General features: G+C 28.0%; 3 protein-coding genes across 5 annotated transcripts; 2 read left to right on the forward strand and 1 right to left on the reverse strand.

Annotated features, from left to right (window-relative positions):
- Window positions 1–189: 189 nt before the first annotated feature.
- LOC8269761 lies at window positions 190–2888 on the reverse strand. Of its 3 annotated transcripts, none has more exons than XM_002530519.4 (4): window positions 2752–2888; window positions 2340–2621; window positions 923–1159; window positions 190–692 (listed from the first exon to the last, which is right to left on the reverse strand). In XM_002530519.4, exons 2-4 carry the CDS (start codon window positions 2619–2621, stop codon window positions 432–434), a joined length of 780 nt encoding a protein of 259 aa, XP_002530565.2. In that variant the 5' UTR covers window positions 2752–2888; the 3' UTR covers window positions 190–431. The 3 variants fall into 3 exon arrangements, with proteins under 3 accessions (XP_002530565.2, XP_015581713.2, XP_015581712.2); XM_015726227.3 differs by having other exon boundaries at window positions 2340–2657; window positions 2752–2885; XM_015726226.3 differs by having other exon boundaries at window positions 2340–2652; window positions 2752–2847.
- Window positions 2889–2993: 105 nt separating this feature from the next.
- On the forward strand, window positions 2994–10642 carry LOC8269760 (2-(3-amino-3-carboxypropyl)histidine synthase subunit 2). Its single transcript, XM_002530518.4, has 10 exons — window positions 2994–3147; window positions 3257–3468; window positions 3655–3763; window positions 5119–5473; window positions 5917–5986; window positions 6177–6244; window positions 7358–7473; window positions 7559–7665; window positions 8905–9044; window positions 9916–10642. Exons 1-10 carry the CDS (start codon window positions 3067–3069, stop codon window positions 10155–10157), a joined length of 1500 nt encoding a protein of 499 aa, XP_002530564.2. The 5' UTR covers window positions 2994–3066; the 3' UTR covers window positions 10158–10642.
- LOC8269787 (endochitinase PR4) lies at window positions 10164–15357 on the forward strand. The gene is given in 4 exon segments (XM_048378391.1): window positions 10164–10286; window positions 10555–10561; window positions 14745–14779; window positions 14781–15357. Coding segments are annotated over 4 exon segments (537 nt in total). The 3' UTR covers window positions 15153–15357.
- Window positions 15358–25849: the final 10492 nt, after the last annotated feature.

A 25849-nucleotide genomic window follows, 5' to 3' on the forward strand; every position in this document is an offset into this window, starting at 1 on the left:
GTTACGCAACTTGTTTCAAACTGTGTCATAAACAGGTCAACCCATTTACTGATTCGGACCTGCTAAGTCACAATCCCAACCCGTATTTTTTTCATGTTTGACAAATTGAGTTCTGCGTGTCGACCCATTTTGACACCCCTAGTCTCAGGACGCAGGATACTGAAAGCTGAAAGCTGAAAGCTGAAAGAATTAACTGCAAATCAGTCGCATCATAATGGTTATTTCATTCAGAACCATCCTAGTGAATCCTAAGAGAAGTTTCATAAACACCTCTAACAATCTAGACTCTACCCTGAGTTTATATTTTTAAATGCTATACAAAATTGCTCTGCCATAAACAAATAATCTAGACAACAAAAGGCCTTTATGAAATATTATGTCACTTCTACCTCTAGGCACAAACCATCTTCAGTAATAGCATGAGCTAGATTTTACTTGTCTGCATTTGATTGTAGCAAAGACTTGTAAATTTGCCTGTACTTTGCAGGGCTGTCATAGGCAGTTGGGGTGTTGACAATTGTCTTTTCCAGCCAAAACTTGTCAACCACCTCTGTCTCGGTGAGTTTCTGGTAGAGCCTCTTCCACTTGTTCATTGCTCTTTTCAGACGAACACTCTTACTGCCTTTCAAAAGATACTTGATGTAATCTTTTGCGAGTCGAGTCAATTCCTCACCAGTAATAATGTAAATATACTGCAATAAAACAATTCAACAATATATTAATTAACAAAAAAATCTATGCATCCTATAGAAGAAACAAAAAGCAAGAGATAAATGTGAAATTTTTTGGTTTTTTGGCCTTTTTTTATTAACTTTCTCTTCTACCAACATTAGACATTCCCATATAACTCGCAATGCTAGATGTAACACAGAGGTTGTAGGCTATTTGAAACACCACAACAGGTAAAAGAAGGTTTTATTACCAGAAAGATGAATCCGATGGTGGCCAAGACTACTTGAAGAGTTTCATCCATGATTCCTGCAAGGCCTTCATCCTCAGACTCTCCAGCGTCATCCCCACCACCGCCACCACCACGAGGTGGGTTTCTCCCACTTCCTCCATCATAAAATTCTTGCTTTTCTATCTGCTTCCGCAACACATCTTCTACCGACTGTCCTTTGAAATTTTCCATGACTTTCTCAAAGGACCATGAAAATGGCTGTTATTCAAATAAATATTGTATCAAAGGAGAAGAAAAATGATGTACAAGTAGAAATACGAGATTCTTTTGGCAAAAATCTTAACGCATCTGATCTATTCAGAATGTTCATGATATTGTCTGAAACTCTGAGGCACAACAAGTTTTGTAGACTATTTTCTACAAAAGTAAATGAATAAATGAAGAGAAAATAAATAAACAAAAGTCTATTCATGCAATCATGGCTATTCACAGAAAAGAACTCGTACTGATCCATTTCCAAGTATTGACAAGGTTTTATTCAAAGCCAAATAATATAGCCATATAAACTACAGGCATTGACATATTAATCCAGTAGTTCCAGTTTTAGAGGCAATCTTGGTGGTTTCTGACCCAGTTTGATCTAAAACAAACATAATTAAGTCCAACCTATGAAAAGCCCTAATTTTGAGGAAGTTTGAATTGGCTGTTTTTCTAATTCAAGCTACATTTCTCCTAGTTGGGGACTTGTTTCCAAACCAAGAACATATTTTGTTGGGTTTAGTAATTTTAATAAAGTTTTCACACTCAAACACCCACCCGATACGTATTCTTTATATGTTACAGTCAGTCAGATGAGGCTAAAATAAGAGTTGAGCAATGTCAAACTACAAATGGAAAATTCTCAGTTTTGAAAGGTGAACTTCACAACTGAATTGGAAATAAACTTATTATGAATAAAATCAAACTGAAGCAATAAAGTCTTCAACTTTAGGATTGAGCAATTAACAAACAAACCCCTGCTCATAATCAAATCATAACAGCACCACTAGAAAAAGGAACTGCAAGTCTATCCTTTATTGGAACTCTTTATTCACCCAATCTCAGGGTTGTTAAAAGAAAAGAAATAGCCATATAAAGTCATACATGTTCAAGCAGTTGCGACAAAAGTCATACATGTTCATTAGAGGACAGATGCAGGTCTTACATAAGTTTTACTCACAAACTTGCAATTAATTTGATAAATACCAAATAACAACTGTATAACCAATATAACCCTGTTAGCCATCATTCAAATACAAAGACTAAGGTATTGTTTAGACTAAAAAATGGGCAAATTGCATTCTTGAAACAATCATGTTAATTTTACTATAGCAACTATAAGCTCTCCAAACATGAGAATTGACTAAAGAAAATTTATTTGAATTCTAGCATATTTTACCTCCTTGTTTTTGTCAGCCTTGTCTTTACCGCCAAACAAGCAAACAATTGCGGCTTGCTGATATTTCCTTGCAGACTGTGGTTGTTTCATTACAACTCCGTATTGGGAAGACACTCTAGCATTAGCATCAAGTTTTAATGATGTCGTAGGGATATTATCCTTTAAACGAACAGGTAATCTGCACATTGTACCATGTTGCTGCTGTTGTTGTGATTTGGAAGCTTTTCTTGAGACATGGAGAGAAGGCCTCAACGGAGGACCCGCACGAACACAAGTCGCCATCTATCAACAATCACATTAATCTTCTCAAACCCTACACTTCAATTAATTAACAAAAAATTTGCCAATGGATTCTTACTTTAATACGACAAGGACGAACTAAAGAAAATAGAGCAGAGGATCGTTAACTCACCGGTGATTATTAGCCGTCGGAATATCCGCCGGTTGTCTCTGTTTCTTTTTTTCTTTTTCCTAAGCGGGGAAGATAGAGAAGATGCGATGAAATAATAAATATTATAGAACAGAAAGTGGGCTGACTGAAAGCCCAATTGTATGCAACACAAGTGGGTTTGTTGGGATGGGCTATATTTTTATTTAGGCCCAATAATATTGGCCTGTTCAGCCTATCGGTTTAAAATAGAATTTTCTGTATTCAATGGGTTTTTAGAAAAGAAAATATTTTCGAACTTTATTCTCTTGTTTGTGACACAGGAGGGAGAGTGTGTTCATGGATTTCGAGGAGAATTACGAAATTGACCTTACCACCGATTTCATCCATAGTCGGAACTTCACCAGAGTCGCTTTACAGGTAATCAAAGATTGACACAGATACATGCACCTGTTAAACCCTATCAAAACCTCTCATATAATAAGTTTGTATTTTATTTATTTATTTATTTTTGTTGGATTGGTCATAGTTTCCGGATGAGTTGTTGAAGGATTCAGTGAGAGTAGTGAGTGCTCTCAGGAACAAAGTTGAGTTACTTGAAGAAAATGGAGGAGATAGAAAGGAGATTAGACTGTTTGTGATGGCAGATACAGCGTATGGTAGTTGTTGTGTTGACGAAGTTGGAGCTTCTCATGCTAATGCTGATTGTGTTATTCATTATGGTCACACCTGTCTCAGCCCGTCAGTATTTCTTCGTTTCTCGTTGAAATGTTAATTTTGAGCGTCAACAATGTTATGTTGAGTATAATTTTATTTATTTATTTCTACTATTATTTTATTTATCTATAATGAATATTGTTTCCTTATAGATATAATTTCTATGCATAATGTCTGTGTTTAGTTGAAGCAAAGCTATTTCGTTCGCAGGACATCAAATCTTCCAGCGTTCTTCGTTTTTGGAAAGGCTTCCATTAATGTATCCAGTTGTGCTCAAAGTTTATCAGATTATGCCTTTAGCAGCACCAAGCCTATTATGGTATATTAAATAACTTCAACTTCTCTATTTTCACTTCTTGCCTGGTGATCAATGCCGATAATCAAGGATAGTTGAAAAGTGGATTGAGTAATTTTACTTGCAACATCCAATTACCCTGTTTCATCCTCATTCCTAAATTCTAGTTTCTTGAAATGTGTTGCACTTTTGCCTAAATCTAATCCTTACCTTCTCCACTTCTCTCTGCTGTGGGATCTGGGGAGCTACCTGATAGTGTAGATGCAGGGGCGTTTATGGAGAAATCTTAATGAAGCTTGTATGGATTGGAAGCTAGGAAGATTCTAGAAGCTCGTATATTTAGATGCCTTTGAGCAATATACAGTATGTACTGTATGGTCAACTGCATTTCCACTGTCACATTTATAACAATTTCAGCATCAATGCAGTTTAAGTATCATTCTTGCATCCTTAAGTGCTTTCTTCCTTCCTTGGCATAGCTCAGCCAACGTTGTTATCTTGATTGCCTACTTTGGCATGGGAAAGGCTTGACAATTGTGGGATCGAAATTGCTAGGACTGTTGGGTAAAACCATTGTGCCACAGTGCACACAAAGAGGATTAACCTCCCCTGGTATTGTAAATTATTTCTTCTATGGTAGAAGTTCCATGTTTGCAGGTATTTTTTAGATGCAGTAATTATGTGGAATAAGTGCAAGATTTCACAGGAACTTCTTTTTTTGGGTTTTGGAGGGTCTTGGTGGCAATGTGGTCTTGGGTTAAGGCCTAAGGGGAAGCTCCCTGCAAGTTTTAAACTCTGCACTGATAATGTTGGAGATTAGATGCTTGTTGCTATAATGCTTTGCCTTAAAATAAGGCCAGTAGATTGTTTGTTACAGTAGATGTAGCTGTACTGATGTGCTTGTATTCATAAGGATTTGATATACATATGATGCTAGGATGCTACTTTATCATAGATTTCTTTTTTTTTGCATTTGTAATATTTGTTCATTTTCTCCATAGTACTATAATTCAAGTGTATAAACTCATTTTTATTTTTCTCTGGTATTTAATTGATGTGATCTCTTTCTAACTTTAAGTTGAAATGCTACAAGAAAAACCCTGGCATGGGGTATTCATATCCTCCTAAAGTCTACATCATTTCAAAATGACTGAGTTAAAGTGTTCCATAGTTTGAAGTATGAGTGAAATTTGGCGACTATCTTCCTCTATTTCCAGTTTTCATTTATGTATTTCAGATTCTTTATTTCGCTTTTCCTTTTCTGTGCTGCAGCTTCCTCATATTGCTTATTGAATTAAAATGTTCTGATATAGGATTTCCTGCAAGGGCAATTAATCTACACCATGATAGCTCTTTTATGTATTTCTTTCTTGATGTAGGTCCTATATGGGTTGGAATATGCACATGCAATTCCACATATTAGACAAGAATTGATTGCAGCTGCATCAATGCAATCCAGGCCAAGGCATTCAGAACTCCATTTTGCTGATGTTATGTGCTCAGCAATAAATCCCTCCAACAACCAGAAAAAATCTGATGAGCCTGCCAGACTGATTGGTGACTGTGTTGCTACCAATGATGTTGGTGAGGCAGCTGGATGTAGACATAAGATTGGAGGGCTGATCTGGGACTTATCTCGTGGGCAGAGGATGGAAGACTATTTGCTTGTGTGGATTGGTTCTGGCAATTCGGCATTTGCAAATGTTGTACTGACTTTTAATGGCTGTGAAATAGGTACAAGTATTGCAATGTTTAAAACATTGTTCCTTCTATACCTAATGCCTAATTTTTGGATGCGCGTGGTATGAATGCTTTTTCAATGTAGACAATTGATTTCCTGACTGCTTGAGTTCAATGCGGTTAAAGATAGCCAGATACCCTCCCCTGATAATCTTCTTCTCATATTTTTCAAGCCTTTGGCTTTAACACAAGGCATGATCCACACTTGTTTTCATCATTGAGCTTGCCCAATCAGTGCCAGTTGAGAGAACCTTGAAATATGTTGTTTTAATCATTATGTTCTTGTCACTAATGGAAATTCTATAATGCCAATATTAATCTTGGTTAGGCATACACTTGAATAATATCCAGTATGCACAAAAATCACAATTAAAGTGAATTACTTCTTTGTCTTCTTCTAAGATGTTCCTCAATTTTACTTGATATCATTCTTTTAGTCAGGTATGATGCCAAAGAAAGTCGCTTGGTGACAGATTTATCTCAACAGAGAAGGATTCTCAAGCGTAGGTATTGCTTTACAATATAACAATTCCTGTTTTTCCTTTTTGAATCTCTGTCACTCAACTTAGATTCATTTTGTCTCTTGTATCCTAAAAAGTAAATTCTTGATATATTATCCTCCTTTGCTGAGGATGTTCTCCATTAGTGTTATATGTGTTGGCTGATCTTTTTTGACTCGCTAAATGCTTTCTCATAGATATTACCTGGTGGAGAAGGCAAAAGATGCTAACATTGTTGGGATTTTGGTGGGAACTCTTGGTGTAGGTATGCTCTATTTTTGTTTTGATGCTTATTGTTTATTTATATTTTTGGGACTAGTAGTTCATTACTACGTAAAAGAGTATGTTGTACTGCTGCTACTGCTTCTTTTCCCTATACCTTTTCGTGGGGGTAAGGGTAAGAGAGTTGCTGCAAATGTATCTTTGTGGCATTTCAAGCTTTTTTGGTCTCTCATCTCATAATAGGCTGCTTTCAGTGGATGAGCTAGCTTGGGCTTCACTTTTTTAGATGGCTTGAATTTCATTTTTAGGGGAACCAGCCAATATAATAAAATTTAATTCAAAATTAAATAGAATAACATAAATGATCTAGTAAATATTTTACTATTGAGAATCTTAGGGACTTCACCAGTAAAAAAAGTTAAATTAAATTGATGTGATATTTCAGATTAATGATCTATTGTAAACTTTGGTGGAGCCATGACACCATGGAAGCTCCCTTCCTGGCTGCTTTGCTTCCACAAACAGTGCAATTTATTCTTGAGCATGTTGCTCTGCACATATTTCTCTTTTCCCCAGTCAGAGATTGGATACTCACTTTTACTTTGTTCTGCTTGTGCGCATTCCACATAAAATGGTACATGGAGTACAACTTGTTGGTGTTTCTTTCTATTATTATTATTATTATTATTATTATTTTTCATTCTTATATTGCTCTTCCCCCTCCCTCCTGACATGTATACCAAATAATTGTTATTGATATGATTGGCTCATATATTCATCAATAAATAAAACCTTATTTGGTCGACCTGATATTATATGTAAATTGTGTGATTATCCTTTATGCATGTGGATATTTTCCTCTGACTGTATTCTGGATTTTTAATTGGTGATTAATTTTTTTTTAATCTTGAGAGAATGAAACTTCAACATGCTAGTTGCTCATTTTATTCTCTGATTAGGAAGTACAACTGATTGTAGCTGATAATTATTTAGACATAAACATCACCTTCATTGGGGTTTCCCTTTAGGTTTGAATACCGAAATTGTTTGGGATTTATGTGTTGCTATACCTATGTATTGACATGAATTTGTTTCTGATGATTTATTTATATAGATGTTCCCAGTCATTTGTTTAATTTTGTCCATTGTGATGCAGCTGGTTACCTTGACATGATTCATCAGATGAAAGACCTAATTACTAGTGCCGGAAAAAAGGCTTACACTCTTGTTATGGGAAGACCAAATCCTGCTAAACTTGCCAACTTCCCTGAGGTAAGACTCAATTGACAATTGCCTCATCCTGATTAGAGAGTTAGTATTTTAGATATATATTGTAACAAATTGCTGTTTGTGACAGTGTGATATTTTTATCTATGTTTCCTGTGCCCAAACTGCTCTCTTGGATAGTAAGGAGTTCTTAGCTCCAGTTATCACTCCATTCGAAGCCATGATAGCTTTCAACAGGTTTGCATGTTTTTACAGTTGTTATTGAAATGTTGAAGTCCTAGCAATAACTGAACTTACTAAACACATGTTAATACTACTAGATAAGAAGCCTCAAGGTCTTGTGGATAATATAACTTTTAGAAGTAATAGTTTACATCATTTTTTTTTTTTTATCAGAAGTTCTTATCATGTTTATAAGTCAAGTATTTAACTATTAATGTTCCTCTGGAATTAGTCTATCAGTGATGTAATTATGATGTTTTCTTCTATAAAGTTTCAAATCAAATGTTTAGATTAGCTTCTTTTTTTTATAAAAAAAAATGTGTTTTTGGTTATTTAAAAATCTTGAGAATTCTTTGCAACATATGAGCTTCCATGCAATGTTGTGTGGCCTCAATGTGGACATGGGTTTTTCTTTTGTATGAGTTTATCAAAGAATTAAGATAGTGATTTATTGAAGTGGTCTGTGCATCTCCTACATTACATAGACATGGAACTTGGTTGCATAAAAATTAAGCAACATGCGGAGGCATGTTTCCTTCTTTTTGTATCTGCTTGCTTCTCTTTAAATTGCAAATTTTTAAAGTAAATTCTTGTCTCAGTTTTAAGATTCACTTGTTTGTGTTTTAAATTACACGAGAGTAACAACTATCCTGAAATTCTGAGCATGCTTTCCAGTGTTTGCTGAAGAGTAAAATAAAACGAAAATTCATCCTGATTGTGGCAGATATATCACAAAGCAATATCATAAAGATGAAATGGTAAATCATCTGTCCAGTCCATTGTAATGAACACGCTATCAAGGTTGCTTCAAGAGATCTATTCTTTTTCTTTTGTCACTTAAAATATACAGATGTCAAGATCAGCCAGATTCTGCTTTATTTTGAGGACTGCAGTGGAGTTTTATTCATCGTGTTATTTTTTTTCTTTTGGCTGAAATATTTTGTTTCAGAGAGCTTTTATATAGTATCTTGCAAATGTTAATCCCAATTGTTTGAATAAGTGAACCTTTGACATTTACCTCTTCTATCCTTCAATCAAACATCTAAGCTACCCAGGCTACTTCTATTCTATCACATATTAGCTAAACATACATTGTGCGAAATGAGAGTGAAAATGGTTGGAAAGGAAATTGAGGGGTATTTAAATTGAAGTGTGCTTCTAAATTTTATGTTTAAAGATAAAAATACAATATTTTTAGAGTTTTGAATATTTTTCATTGCTGAATGCTTACATTTTGGATTTCATTATGTGCAGAGGAAGCCAATGGACAGGAGCTTATGTGATGGAGTTCAGGGATTTGATTGATTCATCTCCCGTGGAAGCAATGATCAAACCTGCAGAAGCAAGGTTTTCATTCATACAAGGCAGATATGTAGAAGATTTTGATTTGCAAGGTGGCTTTACTCACTTTAGTTTATATGTTGCCGCCGGATTTGCTGAAATTATGTAATTGAGTTGAAAATGCTTTTCTTTTGTCTGTGAACATGATGAGGAAGCATGGTTATCTGTGTTTTATTCTAATTTTTGTGACTTATTTTAGGTTAAATTTTATGATATTTTCTTAAAGCTCAGAAAAACTTCTAGGTATTATTGATGAATTATCAAACAATAAACAGTTTGAAATAGAGCGAAATTCTGGTCAGAACGTACTTGGAAATGTTTCAGTTAAACAGTTTTGTGCGTTTACATAAAAAGGCATAAAATATTAGATCTAACCGTTCCAGAAAGGACAGAGAAATTAAATTAAAGGTGGTGAAATTTTTTTGGGTAATGGAATTATCTAATGTCTGATACAGTCTCTTTCTTATTCTTTTATTAATTCTTTTTATTTTTCATATTTTGTCACCATACTGTAGTCATATATATTGAATGGTGGTGTTAATTCTAATTTTTCTGATTGATTATATTGATAAAATGTTATTGACGTTTGAGTTGTGGAAATTATATGTTATGGTTGCTTTGAATTATATTAGGTTGCAAGTATAGATACATGTTTTATGTCAGTATACAGAATGTAGATTAAGGTAATATCATAAAACATGACTTCTAGCGTAAGGAGGTTATATGCTAGTTGTTGCCCCCTCCTCTCTCTTGGTTTGGCACATAACATGAACTGTTGAAAATTGTGGTTATCTTGTAAAAATGGCATTTTCATTCTGTTTTCTGTATGTTATCCGGTTTCTGAGAATTATGAAGAGTGCAACATTCTGTTTTAAATTGCTTTAACAAGTTAAATACTAACTCTTCAAATTGTTGCTCAAGCAGAGAACATTGAAGAAGATAATGAAGGCCTTGCTTTAGCAAATGCAACAGAGAAGGCCCTGCAACTGCATGACCGGAATTCTACCTCACTTATCAAGGGAACAATAAAATCCGGAGCCGAGTACTTTGCTAATCGGTCTTATCAAGGTCTTGAAATGCATGGTGACAATTCCAAGCCTGGGGCATTTTTGATTGGTAGGACTGGAAAAGCATCAGGTTACGAAAATGAGAAAACCAAGCAGTGATCAACTATGAAAAGTATAGGGAAATCAGGAGAAAAGTTGGACCTGATACAGCTACTTGAATGTCGAAGTGGCAAAGCTCAGCAAGGAAGAGATGACAGGTTCGCAGACAAGATTCAAAGGTTTGCTCCTGTGTGACAGATGCCTGAGTTTATACTTGTACTGGAGCATGTTGCTGAGATAAATTTAAAGGGGCAGAATCAGTTAGTTTACACCTTTTTGTAAAATTTTAGAAATAGTAATTGATTAGGATTACCTTCAATTCATATTCTAGAGAGAGAAGGAGAGAAGTATGTTTTGGTGTAGTTTTGGGTTGAAAAGGTTCATTGGTTTGTTACCCATCTGTGATCTGTTTTTGTAACTCATGAACTCTTTGTTAAGTGTGTGCATTCTTGTTCAGGAAGTTGGTCTGCTATATGCATCTAACCAGAAATCTAGACATACTTTGTACAATTTAAACTCATATTATATAACACATGTTATTGTCAGGTGCTTTTTTTCTTTTTGCAATTTTCATGAGAATCATTGTTCTTGGTGGCACATCAAAGATGCACCTCTGAGATTAGCTAGTTTCAGGTTGTTAAAGCAGGATTAAAGAAAAGCATGTAGATCAGGAGCTGCAACTTTATTAATATTGTTGAATTGGATATGGAGTTTCCCCCATATTTCCTCTTTCCCTTCTTTGTCTTTCCTCTTGTTTGCGAGATGAAGTGGAACGTAATTATCTAATTATTATGTTAGAATACTTTTGTAGGCTTAATGCATAGTTTCACTTTCAAATCTTATTAATTTAATTTCTTACTCTTCAGCTGTTTAATTTTAACCTGCAACCCTTCTTAATTTTTGTTTTTGACCTCTTTCACATTTGTATACGTTTCTTTTATATTTTTATTTAAATTTTTACTATATATTGAATAAAATATCACAGTATATATATAGAGGCAAAAGGTAAAAAAAGATTAAAAAATAAAAATTAATGAGTGCTGAAAATTAAAATAATAATTGTGAAGTGCGAGAAGTTAAATCGATAAAGTTTAGGAGTGAAATTATATTATTTTTGTAAATGATGTTCATTGTGTTTTACCAAAGAAATAACATTAAATAATATATATGTTTAAATCTTATTTACTTCTCAATATTTAAAAAGGGAAAAGATTTAGAGAGAGGGAATGAATGTAATGAAGGATCTTGTCTTAAATTCATAGTTAGGCGAAGAAAAAGAAAATTATGTCTTGTGAGATGCACGTTTTGTCCACATTATAATGTACCAAGACATTCAATATTATTTGCCATGGTGACAACTTTCTATCAACCAAAGAAAATTATGTTATACTTATGTTTCTCTACCTTTCAAGTTATCTCAATTTCACTACAACATTGGGTTTGTGGGTTTTGGTTGAGTTTTCAAAATAATAATAATTTAAAAAAAATTATATTCTAGATAGATATGTTTTTCTAAAATACTCTAAATTGTTAGCATTTGGGGTCGAAAGCAACAATCAGAATTTCTAAAAATATGAATTGAAAGAATGCAGTGATCTAATACTTGCGGAATTCTTTAATTTTCAAAGGTGTGTTTGAGGTTGCGGTTGAGTGTTCCAAAGCAGGTTTTAAAATCTTATAATTTAATATATTAATTTTTTAATTTTTTTTATAAACTGTTTTTTTTTTAAATATATTTTTAAAGAAAACATCTATTCATCTGTTTTCTGGAAAAATAATTTTTAAAACTTGAAAAATCATTCAAAATAAAAATTAAAATTAGTTGAAAAAGTATTTTTCGAGCTCAATGTTAAGCTCACCCTAAGTAGATAATAACAAAACCTTTTTGCAGCCACCTTAATCTTGTTTGATTCTAACAGTAATTGATGCCGGATTATGTGGCCGAAATTATGAGTTCATGTTTGACTCCAACAAGGTATTTTCTTCAATGTTAACCCTCAGTATAATGATCTCCTTCAAAGTATATGCCTGCTTCCTTCTCTTATGGGCCTCTTTCAATTACACTTAGAGGAATTTTTGACATTTCATCTATATAATATTATTATTATTATTAAAGTTTAAAAATAAAATTATTAATTAAATTATCACCTATTTCTAATCTTGAGTCTAAACCAATTATAAAATGTGCAATTCATTTATTTTATAAATCAATTTAGCCATTGACATTGTGATTACTAGCGCAGTTCATTAGTTCAATGCACCTAATGAAAGTCTAATTCCTACTTTCCTAGGCTGGCATATGGTGTGATCCTCGCCCTATTGAGCCTTAAATTTGATTAAGGAAAGATTGCACATTGTATAGTATGCCTAATACATTAATTACATTCCTTAAATTCAGTTAAAATCTAAAAGAATGGAAGTACGTTAATTGGTAATCTATTCCTATTGGATACTCTCTTTTCAATGAGAATTTAATAACATGAGGAGCACTCCGGAACTTATTTTTAAATACATTAAAATGATATACAAAATGCACTTTTACCATTACTAGGAGTAATTACTATACTTTTTCATATTATAGTAGTTTCTTATAAATATTTAAAAATGATATATATGTTTTTTTATAATATTATACTAAAAATTCATTCCATTAAATTTTTATTAAACAATTGTTAACAATGTTTGATTTTATACTATTTATTTTTAAATTTCTAATGTAATATACAAATTATTTTTTATAATTTATTTATTACACCAAAACTTCATTGTTTTTAATAAAACTAATTATTACCTCTTTCATTCAAAGTCAAGATAGCTAAAAAACTAAACTGATAAAATAAATTCAATTTAATCACTAAATTTATTATTAAAAATCAAATTCTTCTAAACAAATTTTTCAATCAAATTAAACGAAATTCTATTTTTAGAAAAAATCAATTTTAGTATACGTACGAAAATATTTAATAAGTATTATTTTACTTGCTGAAATTTAAACATTTTGAAAGTATTTATGTTTATCAAAATATTAAAAATCCATATAATTTAACTTTAAATTATTAAAATAAAATAGATATTATCAGCACCCCTTTTTCCAGATCTAGGTATCGAAGAAAAAATGGAAAATCCTATGATGAAAATTACTACCTTCTCGGGTCTTGGGAGGTGAAGGACAGACGAATCTGAGGCTAGCGTCGATGTTAATTCAGCTGAAATTAGCTTTTTGAAATCAATTTAGACCTAATTGTTAAAAAAATTAAGTTTGAAGATTGAAACGATAATTTTTACAAATTTAGGGACCTAATTATAAATTTTTTATAAACTTTTCTTATATAGAGTTGATCGGGTGTACATAGAGTCGATCAGCTGTATATAAAGTCAATCAGCTCTATATAGTGCCAATTGAGATTTTTGCACTCCAACCTTATTTTTTGTGACGATTTCACGTCCATATAAAGATTCTAGATGTTTTCCTTAACGATAATCATTATCTTTTATCGATAATTATTTAAATTTTAAAAATAAAATTTAATATTTATCACTATATTTCTAAAATCTATCGCTTCCTTTAATGTTTTCTTTAAAATCTTATCTCTATAAATAGAAAGATGTGTTTAGGATTTTGGGGAGGAATCAAGAACTAAAGATCGGATATGAGTGAAATAGATATAGGAGAAACACTGAGAAAGAAAGAACAAAGAGAAAATCTAGAGAAAATATAAAGAAAAGCGCTGTTGATCATAGTTGCCTTTAGAAGATCCAAGCCACTCAAGAAAGAACCATTTTAAGAAACAAGCTAGAAGATCATTTTGAAAACTGTTTTTCAATCAACAGAAGATTTCTCAAAGCCAGATCTAGTATTGGATTCCTACCTGGTCTTCGATTCAACTGCATCCTCATCGACTGAGACTCGCAAATCCAATATCCACAGTGACAACCTGAGGGTTCCTTCAATATGACATTCACCATCATTCTAAAATCGGTCTTTTTATTCTTTTTTTAATTTTCTTTTATTATTTGATCTTAGAAACATGATTAGGATTTTCATTTATGATCAGTATTGTTAGATTAGTTTTTCTATGAATATGCATGCTAATAGAGTTTTGAATATGATAATAAGAACTTAGGATTTTGAGATTTGATATTTTATCAAATAGAGTTTTAAATTTAATTAGAAATATGTTGTGGGATTAATATGCAGACACTTTACTAATTTCACCTAAAAAGGTGGATCAATGTTATTATATCTTTGATTTAAATTGAAAAATAAGAAAAGATCTTAGAAATTTTATTCTTTGCAATATATAATCAACTTTTTCCCATTCTAATAAATTAAGGATTCTTTTTGCAGAAACCTATATGCCTGCAGAGGGTAGAAATAACCTTTTCATTTTTTTGGGCAGGATTTTTACATGTGGTAAAGAGAATTTTAATGTAAGTATATACTCAAAATTTGAACTCGAAACTTTAGTTAAACTAAAAATTATACTTTTAACGTTTCACCTGATCGCTGTTAAGTTAGATGTAACCTTTTTGTAAGACATAATAGATAACTTTCTATAGGTAGCGCATGCATGCATACAAGCAAATTGAGTTATTCTAGCAGCCAAAATCATTAACTAGAGTGAAAATATTACTTTGGTTTTGCAGACTTCTGCTACATAGAGGAGATAGATGGTGCATCAAAAGAACTACTGCGACGAATCAAACACTCAATACCCCTGTAATCCAGACAAGAAATACTTCGGCCGTGGTCCAATTCAACTAACATGGAATTACAACTACGGTCCAGCTGGACAGGACAACAACTTTGATGGGTTAGGCTCTCCTGAAACTGTACCCAATGATCCTGTTGTATCTTTTAAGACAGCTCTCTGGTTCTGGATGAAGAATGCCCACCCAGCAGTAAACCAAGGTTTTGGAGCAACCATTAGAGCCATTAATGGTGCAATAGAATGTAATGGTGGAAATCCTGGTGCTGTTCAAGCTCGTATTGGGTATTAGACTGATTATTGCAACAAGATTGGTGTTTCACCAGGAGATAACCTTAGTTGTTAATCAAATTATTGATCAACTTGATTATAGGACAATCTGAATAAGTCTGCTCTTGTAATTTCCTCGCTGGAGTAGCTTAAATAATCTGACTACTTGTCAGAGTTGTTGTATTACAACCTAAGGAAAATAACAAGAAATCGTAGAAGACTTCTATTCATGTATTGACATATATACTTTACAAACTTAATAGATAAATTTTTTTTTTTGGTATATATATATATATAGTTAATTTAGAGCGTGTCAGGTAAGATCTTTACGGGTGGTAAAGCATTCTGTCAAGAGTTTTAATGCAGTCAAGAATTTACTTTGCTTTAATTGAATAACTCATTGTCGATATTAAATTTTATTTTTTATTTTGTATAATTATATTTCTACTAAGATTATTATATATGAAAAATAATTTATTTTAATTGAATAATTATTCATTATTTTTTAAATAATTATTTTATAAAAATATTAAAATAATTCTCTATATTAATAAAGAAATAATTTGAGAAAAATTATATTTCAGGTTTAATAATTTTCTAATTTATAATATTATAATATAATACTTTTAATGGTATTATTATTTTTTATTTTTCAAAGAAAGGACAATAAAGAAAAAAGAACATAAAAAGAGATGAATTTTAAATTTTCATAATAAAAAGGAATAAAAAATTATTAAATAATAAATAAATATTTAAATATTTAAATGATATTTTCTTCTTTATTGCTTGATATATTGTATTGAATTTACTAATAATAAAGTAAGAATGAGTTTTTTGAATTTAAAATATCTCAAAATTTTATTTACATCATATACAACTTAAATCTACAATGAAATATTACAATAAAACTCAATTTTATATTTATATGGATATTTTGATCTATAATTAGTTTAATATTTAAAATAAATATTGACCATATGAAGTAATTCACTTATAATAATCATACTAATGAAGCATTATAATAATAATTAATATAAAAAAATAATATATTAATAAAATAAAATTAAAAGTATCTTCCCTTTTTTTGACTTTTTGTCTTCAATTTTTATGAGAATTTGGATTGATTTATATGAACTCCATATGTTATATATAGTGTGATATAGTAATTTATCAATTTCTTATAAGAAGAATATATATGGATTATTGGATGAATATATATGAAATTATAATAGGATTAGGATTGAATTAGAATACTAATTAATCCTACTAGGATTAGAAAATTAAATTAATTGCATGTATAATTAGAATAAGATTAAATTAATTAGTTATTAATTACTTATTATCATTATAAAGGTATTCTAGTCAGTTCAAAAATTCAACTGTGCGGTTGCATGAATTCGTATTTTAAATATATTAGTTTTTTTTTATTCACGTGCAACGCACACAAATATTAACTATTTTATTCATTATTATTTAGAAAGAAAATTTTTGAACTAACTAAAATATCTATAAAATTAATCAGTAATTACTAACTTTATCCCACCCTAATTACATACGTAATTAATTTAAATTTTTAATCCTAATAAAATTAATTAGTGATTAATTTCTTAATCCTAATAGAATTAATTAGTGATTACAATCTAATACAATCCTAATACTATCATAATTTCATATGCATTCCTAATCCTATAAAAAATTGATGAATGTATCACACTATATATATAGTTATGATAGAGTTCAAATAACTCACTATAAATTTTCATAAAAATTGAAGACAATAAGTAAAATTAAAATTGTATGGTATTTTTAATTTTATTTTAATAATTTATTTATTCACGTATATATTTTTTTAATTTTATAATATTTTTATATATATTTTTAATCCTATAAGAAATTGATGAATTATATATATATATATATATATATATACTTATAATAGAGTTCAAATAATTTAATACAAATTTTTATAAAAATTAAAGACAAGTTATAAGAAAAAATGTATGATACTTTCGATTTTTATTTTATTAATATATTAATTTATATGTTCGTTATTATTATAATAATACTTATTAGTAGGATAATTTACTGTTTAATATTATATTATATATTAATTTATTAAATAAAATTATATTATAACTTTTATAATAATAATTCGCGCGTGACGAGCGATACTAATTAATATAATATATATATATATATATATATATATATATATATATATTAGAATTTAGCATCATGAATATTTTTATTGTTAAAATAATAAAAAAAATCAATTATAATAAATTGATTGATAAATCAATCTATTTATAATTTAAAAATTTATACCGATTATTTTTATAGCTCGGTTAATAAATTTAATTAAATTAATTTTTTATTTTAATAAATTCAAATATAACAAGTTGTTTAGTTTAATCTAATTTTATATCTTTATACTTTAAAAAATTAAAATTAGATCTTTGAATTTTAATATTTATAAAATGTTAAAAATTATAATAAAGTTCAATTTCTAAACTTATTCATATCCTTTAATAAATTTATAATATTATTCATAAGATTTTCTTTAATAGCTTTTTGGATTTTAGATTATTAAAACCCCACTCTACTATCATCGCTTTACTGATGCAGTTTCTTAATTTGGTGGTCTCATTAATATATTCTTCTTTTTCTTTCTAGTTTTATTTTACATGAATTCCCTATGATTCTTTGATACATCTGTGTTCCTTAAATACTTTTACTACTTCCTCTTAGGGGAATATTATTATATCATGGACCAGAAATATATTCAATATCAAAATACGCATATATTGTTATATTATAAAGTTAGGTATTTGTTTTAATAAATTATAAAGCAAGAGCTTATTTGATTAGACATTAAAAAAATAAATTAGTACTGCAGATTTAAATTCATTACAAAATAGATTAATTAATATAATTTAAAATATTTTTTATCATGTCTAATCCATTAATTTTATATTATATTATTATTTTTATACTATAACACAAAAAGAAATTTTAGAATACGTTGATATTTCTATAAGAAAAATACTATATATTAAAATAATAGAAATTTTAATTAACATAATTAACAGTAAACATAAGAAAAAGTTTATGTTTCCAAAAGAATAAAAATAATTTCAACCTTTTTTCCTCTAAACATCATCATTTATATATTTATAAAATAACTTGTAGGTTCATATATTGTAAATTGTAGATTTATCACACGTATACCTAAGGTTCATAGATTATAGCCTAAAAAATCATAAATTAAGAAATATATTTATATGTTAAGAATAAGTTCACCAATAAAATTTAATGAATATACACTTCATATTTAATGAATCTTATATTGATAATAGATGAATATACAACTTATAAGTAATGAATCTAAAATTTATGACTAATAACATCTGAATACACATTTTATAAGTAAGGAATCTAAAGTTTATATTTAATTAACCTGACACTAATAATAAATAAATAAACTTTATAATAAATAACAAATTCATATGTTAAGAACAAGTTCATAAGTAAAAATTAATGAATATACACTTTTATATTTAATGAATTTTACACTAATAACATATGGATATACAATTTCTAAGTAATAAATCTAAAATTTTATGTTTAATAAATCTAACACTAATAACAAATAAATAAATACTTTATAAGTGATGAATCTAAAATTTATGAAACTGACATTAATAATAAATAAATATATATTGTGTAAGTAATGAATATACAATGTTTATAGATTAAAAATAACATATTCATTCCCTACAAACTATAAGTTCATCAATGTACGCTTAATGTTCATTTAATATATTACACATATTAATATTTATAGAAGAGTCATTTAGTCTGAATTAGCTATTTGTTTCCTACAATTAAACCTATTAAATGCCTTTTTAATCCAAATAAAATATTAAAAATGTTAATTAGTATGGAATGAAAAGATTACTATTAATAAAATTTTAAATAAGAAAATAACTAATATTTAATAAAAAATAAAATTATTTTTACTTAATAAAATTATTACTTTATCAAATACTAAATATAAAAATTATATTATAATCTTATAATTTTATAACATATGACTATTTTATTATCTAAAAGACTATAGAAAATGGATATAATTAAGAAAATAACTAAAAAAGCTCTAAAATAAGTATTATGCACGTATAATGATATAATTTTCCCCTAATGATATGTGTGCTCTTCTAATAAATCCTTATTTACAGACTTTTTGACTTTTTTTCTTTTCTTTATTTCATTGTCTTTAATTTTGCCGGTATTGCCAATATATAAATATACATTCGTTGCATTTTTTTATCAACTATTTAACGTATCTTGGCTGTAGAAGCTTTTGAGTTTATAATAAGTAGGTATATCTAAGCTTTCTTTTTTCTTTCCTACAATTTAATATTTCTAGAAATATGGATATTCATTAATGAAAATTCACAAATATATTTTGATATAAAATAAAAATAAATATCAAATATTAAAAAAATACATATAAAGAAATTTATTTTTATTAATTATCAATCATGTTGATGGAGTAATTATGCAGAAAGAACCCTATATTCGGCAGTGCTACGCTACATATCGACCTTATAAATGCTTTTAACGAGTGTGGACGGTGGTTTTGGGCATACACCCAAGTTTCTTTAATGACTACGGCACTGCAAGACTTTTCAATCTAATTGAGGATACGCTAACTAGTCACAGAGACTAGCTCAGAAATGAGAGTCGCCACTCAAATAATTCACCAGAACACATTTTTACTAATGAGTGACGTTTCTCTTTGTCTTTAATTTTATTTTTTAATAGGTTATTCCCTATAAATGCAACTGTTATAATTTTATACATTAAGCACTATAGTATGTGAGGTACACCTAAGTCTAACCCATTTTATTAAGGTCAGCCCATGGTTAAAGTTATTAACCTAATGTACTAGTTAATTATATATAAGGCCCACCTAATCTAGCCTAATTAAAAATTATACTTTAATTACTAAATTTTTAACCTAAATGGACTACTTTTTATGTAAAAGCCCAATTATGTGGTCTTAAAGCTAATATGACTCAATTATAATTAAAATATGGCAAAACCCACTAGGTCTGTATTGATTTTAGGTTTAACCCAATTACCATATGATTAACATAATGTGCTACAATTTTTATGTTGGGTCCAATTTTTAATCTAGGGTCTATATGTGCAGTTTTAATCAAAATCACATCTCAACTATTTGACATATATCAGACATAAAATAAAAATAAAAATATAAAAAATTAAATCTAATTATTACGACCTTTTCTACAACTAAAAGAATGAAAGAAAATTGTCTAAAAACTGAGTATAGAATATGAAATTACCAAAATACACTAAAAATTAAAAAATCATGAGCTAAGATATGCAAAGTCAATTGGCTTAGGGTATAAAGCCGATCGGCTTTAAGGCTTCAGATAGTCTATCTGTGAGTTTCCTTCTGTTTCTCACACCCAAGAGCCGATTTCACATGTATAGAAGATATAAAATCGATCAAAACATGTAAAATGAATAACAAGCATAAAAACATGAAATTTAGTTAGAAACCTAAAAAAATAATTTAAACCTTAAGAAATTATAACAAACAGTAGGTAAATATAATATTTTTAAATAAATTTCAATTTTTAATTATATAATCCTAAACTCTAATTCAATTGCATAAAATTATAAAGCATTATGTTTACCTACTCATTAACTAATCAGATTCAAAATCCAATAAAATCATATTATCATATTCAAAACCTGAGAATATAAAAGTTATCCGTTTCAAAACTCAAGAAACATGCATACCATAAAAATATGTAAATCATGCAAGAATTCCAATTCTAACACATATAATAATCATAGAAAGAAACCATAAAATCCTAACATGTTTTTAACAAAGAAACAGAAAAAAAAAATTATAAAGAAAATTAAAAGAGAAAGAAAAGATGATGATATGAATGCTTTGAAACCTTTAAATTATCACTGTATTATGCAGATCCATGAGTCTCAAGAGTAGAGGAGAAAGTTGATCCAAAGATAAGGTAGGAACCTAGAGTGTTTCATGGTTTTGTATTTACTTTTGAAAATCACAGTACCTATGATAAAATCTTATTAATCATTTTGTACTCAGTTGCCCCCCCAAAGTCTAGGTTTTTCTTTTCTATTTATAGGAAAAAGTTAAAAAAAAAAACCCTAGAGACTTCAATATACATTCTAATTTGTTTGATAAATATTCATAATTAAAAAACTTAGCTTTTGGACTTATCAAAATGTTAAATGATAAAATTATCAATAAATATATAAAAATATTATAAAAATCATTAAAATTTAAATAATTATCAATAAAACATTCTAAAATATGTATTTTTATTTATTTTACCATTTTAAAGTGAAAATACTCAAAAACTACGCAAAAATTCAATTTTTTGACCAACCGGTACTACATAGAGCCGACCTGCATTGCACAAAGCCGATTTGGCTCTACACTAAGCCGATGAGCTTAGAGATAAAATGTTCTAAAAGAATTTACGGTTTAATCCCTAAACTTGCGAAAATCATTATGTTGATCCTTAAATTTAATTTTTCGCTAATTGGGTCCAAATTGATTCTAGAAAAGCAATTTTGATTTAATTATTCTTAAAACCCTATTCTCTGATTTGCCCGTCCTCAATCTCCCGAGACCCAAGAAAAACAGTAACTTTCATCATAGGATTTTCTTGTAATTCCATTGATATCTAGATTCGAAAAATGGTTGCTGACAGCGAGCTCGATTATTTGGATGTCAAGTTAATATCTTTTTTCTCTTCAACACATATAGAGGGAGAATTCAATACTGCTATAATGGAAGACCATAAAATTTTTATAAAAGGAGAACTCAGACCTTCTATAAGGATTATTAAACTCTTAAAAATTAATATTTAATTATTAAACTAATTAATAATAAAAAAAGATCACCATTTATCTAAAAATAATTAGCAGTGATAAAAAAAAATTGATAAAAATAAGAAAATAGAAAAAAAAAAGGAAAAAACTGCTAAAATTTTCTTAAAATTAGAGTTTTTCTTTTCTACTCAAACGATATAAAAATTATAATTTAATATACTACTTCTATATAAATTTTCTATCTCAATATATAAATTTTATTACTACAATTTTTTTAAATTAGTAACAACTAAGCCGACCAATCTTAATAGCATCAATAATAATTTTTTTTAATAAATTTATCTGTGTCTTTTTAAATATATATATATATATATATACTTGAAATTTCATTGTTTTTATCTCTTTCTTCTTTTAGATTTTTTAAATATATATATAAAAGATATAAACGTGGCAGCGTACAACGAATCCCACAATCTAATTTAACACAATGCTTTTGCACTTATGCCTGGAACAACTGAATCTGTGTGCCAGAAAAAATTATTATACCATTTTAACGTTTCATATTTCATTAAAATACTCATCTAATAAAATTATAATATATATTTTATTTTATTTTTAAAAATAATTATTCAATTAATTGTTTGTTAATCTTAAGCTAAAATCGATATATTCAAATTGAATTAAATATTATCATTCTATTAGATGAATTAAGTTTGATAAACATAATGAATTGAGTTAGATATAATAACTTTTTATACATATAAACAATGTCGCTTTATTCTTTTACATTGAATACATAAAATAATGTCTTTTTAAATTAAAAAGTTCAGAAAAGATTGATAGATAAAAATTAAGAAATAATTATCTGAAAGTTTTAATTTTTTAGTTTTGAAATCTAAGTTAATTATTTTTATTAACAGAGAAAAAAATTTATTTACGTTATTTGTTATTGAATTATTTAATTTAATTTAATAAATAATTTTTTTGTTGAAATTATATCATCTAAATTTATTTTATTAATTTCAATTAAAACGGTCATTTCAGTCTAATCTCGAACATTTTAATCTAAAATGGTCGAAATTTTAATTGAGAATAAAAATATTTTATTTTTTAATTTATTATTTTTATCAAAACCAAACGGAATAAAAAATGATTTTAATCTCTCTGGAGGCCACATTCATGCATTCGTCCACGTGTCTACAAGCATTTACACCTGTCATTTCTCACTCTACCGACCTTAATTTCCTTAGTTTGATTTCGCTCTTATGTTCCTTCAAACGGCGCCGTTACGGTGGGCCATTTGTCCTTTCACAATTATTCTGGAAAACCTTAGTTTTTTACTTACGGTAATACTTGTCGACAAAATACTTTTATCATCTAAAGAAAGAGTCATGTTTTTTGACTGTCTATAGAGTTGGCCCCTTAATACTTCCATTTCCTTCGCTTTCAAAGATTTACATTGATTTCGGATGCATCTCTTACTCATGTTTTTGTTTTCTGATGCCACAATGCATCCGAATGCAACTTCTACACCATAAGCATTCCTTTATATATATATATATATATATATATATAAACTTATTGCTTCTTTTTACAATTTTTAATATTTCATTTCTATTTAAATTCCTATTTTAATATAAATTTTATTCTATATTTACTATTATTTATTATTTTTTATATCAGATTTTATTAAATTAATAAAAATTTAAATCGGTCAATCTTATTATCAATAATAAAATTCTCTTTAGTAAGTTATATTTTTATACATTATTAATGACTATATATATTAATACTTTAATCTTAAAAGTGATAAATATTTTTTAGTTCATCTTAAGTTATAGTTAAATTCTTTAGTATTATCCCATAGATAAAAAGATTAATACAGTCATTTTAAGATTTAATGATAAAAAAAATTAATAATATTAACTAAAAAATATAGTCCGTGTATAAATTAAAAGGGGACGATATGTCTAGAATGGAAGGTGCATATATTATGGTTTAGATCTAGCTACAAAGTAATCCTAATTGATAGGCTTGGAAACGTATACAAACTTCATACTCAAAATTGGAGGCCAAATCCTTTGAAATATAAATAAAAAAATATATTATAAAACTGGATATATATATATATATATATATATATATATATATCTGGATTTAAATAATTAGTTTATAATTAAAATATATTAATAGTGAAAGTAGTAGTTGTATACATTTAGCTATATTAGTTAAAAGTAAATTCTTGTGAAGGGTAAACAAATTTATTGAATAAGAGTGAGAATAATAATAAATATAAAATAAAATAATATATAACAAGTAATGCCACATTACAATTAGTCTTTATTTGTATTAATATTAAATATTTAGTTTATAATTAAAATTTTATTTATATAAATATCCAATAATAAAATTTATATTATTTATTTATTTTAATTAATTAACTTTCTTTTCTCATTTATTACCTCGAAATTCTCTTGTTACTTGATATTACATATTATTCAGACGTAGATATAGATATATCTACTCAATAAATCATCTTAAAACTAATGTGCATTAGTTTTTATCCTGAAAGAAAAAAAAGAAATCAATATAAAGCTTATCAAATTTACAAATCTGAAATATAAACTGGTAATAGCCCTAAATTTTACAAAATTCTTAATGAAATTCATCTTTTTACATATTATATATAGAGTTTATTTAATATAGTTAAAAGTTTTATTTTAGGAAAAAATATAAAAAAGTCCCTTGTGAATTAGCGCTTAAGAGGCTGTGATTTTTTTTCATGACAAAAAAATATCATGTAATTCAGTTTCCTTATATTTTTACTATCCTATAAACAAATATTTTTAAATTTATATGATTTAATGTCAGTATAACACTCATTCTTAATAGTAAAATCACTTATGATGTGATTTAACATATAACTAATTATACTGAATTCAGGTTAAATAAAATTAATATATATTTTTTAATTTTATTATAAATAAAAAATAATATTAAAATAAAATTATAATAATTTAGAAGTATCATGATAGTTGATTTGGTGGTAACTCGCCTATAAAATAATTTTATTATTAAAAATAAATATTATACTAATATTAAATAATAAAAATTTAAAAATATTAATTTATAAAATAATAAAAAATATAAGAAAATCAAATTACAGAGTATTTCTCATAGTTCTGTAAGTGCAAAAACACCTAATGATAATATATTTTTTTATACTTTTTTTATTATTTTTTTATACTTTTTGTATTATTTTATTGGCTCATAATCTAATTTCATTCGTTTTTGTAGAAATTAGAAGGTCAAATACCATTATCTATCCCAAACATATTTCTTGAGAGATCGAGTCAATGCATCAAATACACTTTGCAAATTTTCTTTTTTTCCTTTTAAATGGAGATTTTTTTTTTTTTTTTTTCATTTCATTGCCATTTGCCACAACCTTTAGTAGCAATAATTACGATTCCTTTTTTTTATTTTTTGCTTTTTTCATTCTCAAATAACTTTTAGAAGATATTACAATTTTATAGCGATTACCAAATTAATAATTTTAAGATTTCGAAAATAGAAAAAAAAAAAAGAATAAAAGTAATAATTAGAAATATTTATCCATCAGTAACAACATTGTACAACCATGTCTACCAAAGTAGACTCTTGTGTTCCATGTTCACACTTCTTTTTCATATAAAATTAAACAAAGCCTCTGCACAAGTCAAGTCAATGGAGATTTATGGGACTCCCAGTCTTTACGTCAATCTACTTTTTGTTTTTATTTTTTTTTTAATTTTATCATTTCAGAAATCGAAAATTTAGAACATCTTTTAACATGTATAAATCAATAAACCTGTCAATCTT

The sequence above is a fragment of the Ricinus communis genome, chromosome 8 (genome assembly GCF_019578655.1).
Source record: "Ricinus communis isolate WT05 ecotype wild-type chromosome 8, ASM1957865v1, whole genome shotgun sequence".
Lineage (NCBI taxonomy): Eukaryota > Viridiplantae > Streptophyta > Magnoliopsida > Malpighiales > Euphorbiaceae > Ricinus > Ricinus communis.

What these genes read in the sequence shown, in the direction of transcription:
- LOC8269760 (XM_002530518.4), top strand. Translation starts at nt 3,067, where the DNA reads ATGGATTTCGAGGAGAATTACGAAATTGACCTTACCACCGATTTCATC. An exon ending in TCACCAGAGTCGCTTTACAG is followed by an intron (nt 3,148 to 3,256) that starts GTAATCAAAGAT and finishes GATTGGTCATAG; the next exon opens with TTTCCGGATGAGTTGTTGAA. An exon ending in GGTGGGAACTCTTGGTGTAG is followed by an intron (nt 6,245 to 7,357) that starts GTATGCTCTATT and finishes ATTGTGATGCAG; the next exon opens with CTGGTTACCTTGACATGATT.
- LOC8269761 (XM_002530519.4), bottom strand. Translation starts at nt 2,621, where the DNA reads ATGGCGACTTGTGTTCGTGCGGGTCCTCCGTTGAGGCCTTCTCTCCAT. An exon ending in AGGCTGACAAAAACAAGGAG is followed by an intron (nt 1,160 to 2,339) that starts GTAAAATATGCT and finishes TTTGAATAACAG; the next exon opens with CCATTTTCATGGTCCTTTGA. An exon ending in CCATCGGATTCATCTTTCTG is followed by an intron (nt 693 to 922) that starts GTAATAAAACCT and finishes GTTTTATTGCAG; the next exon opens with TATATTTACATTATTACTGG.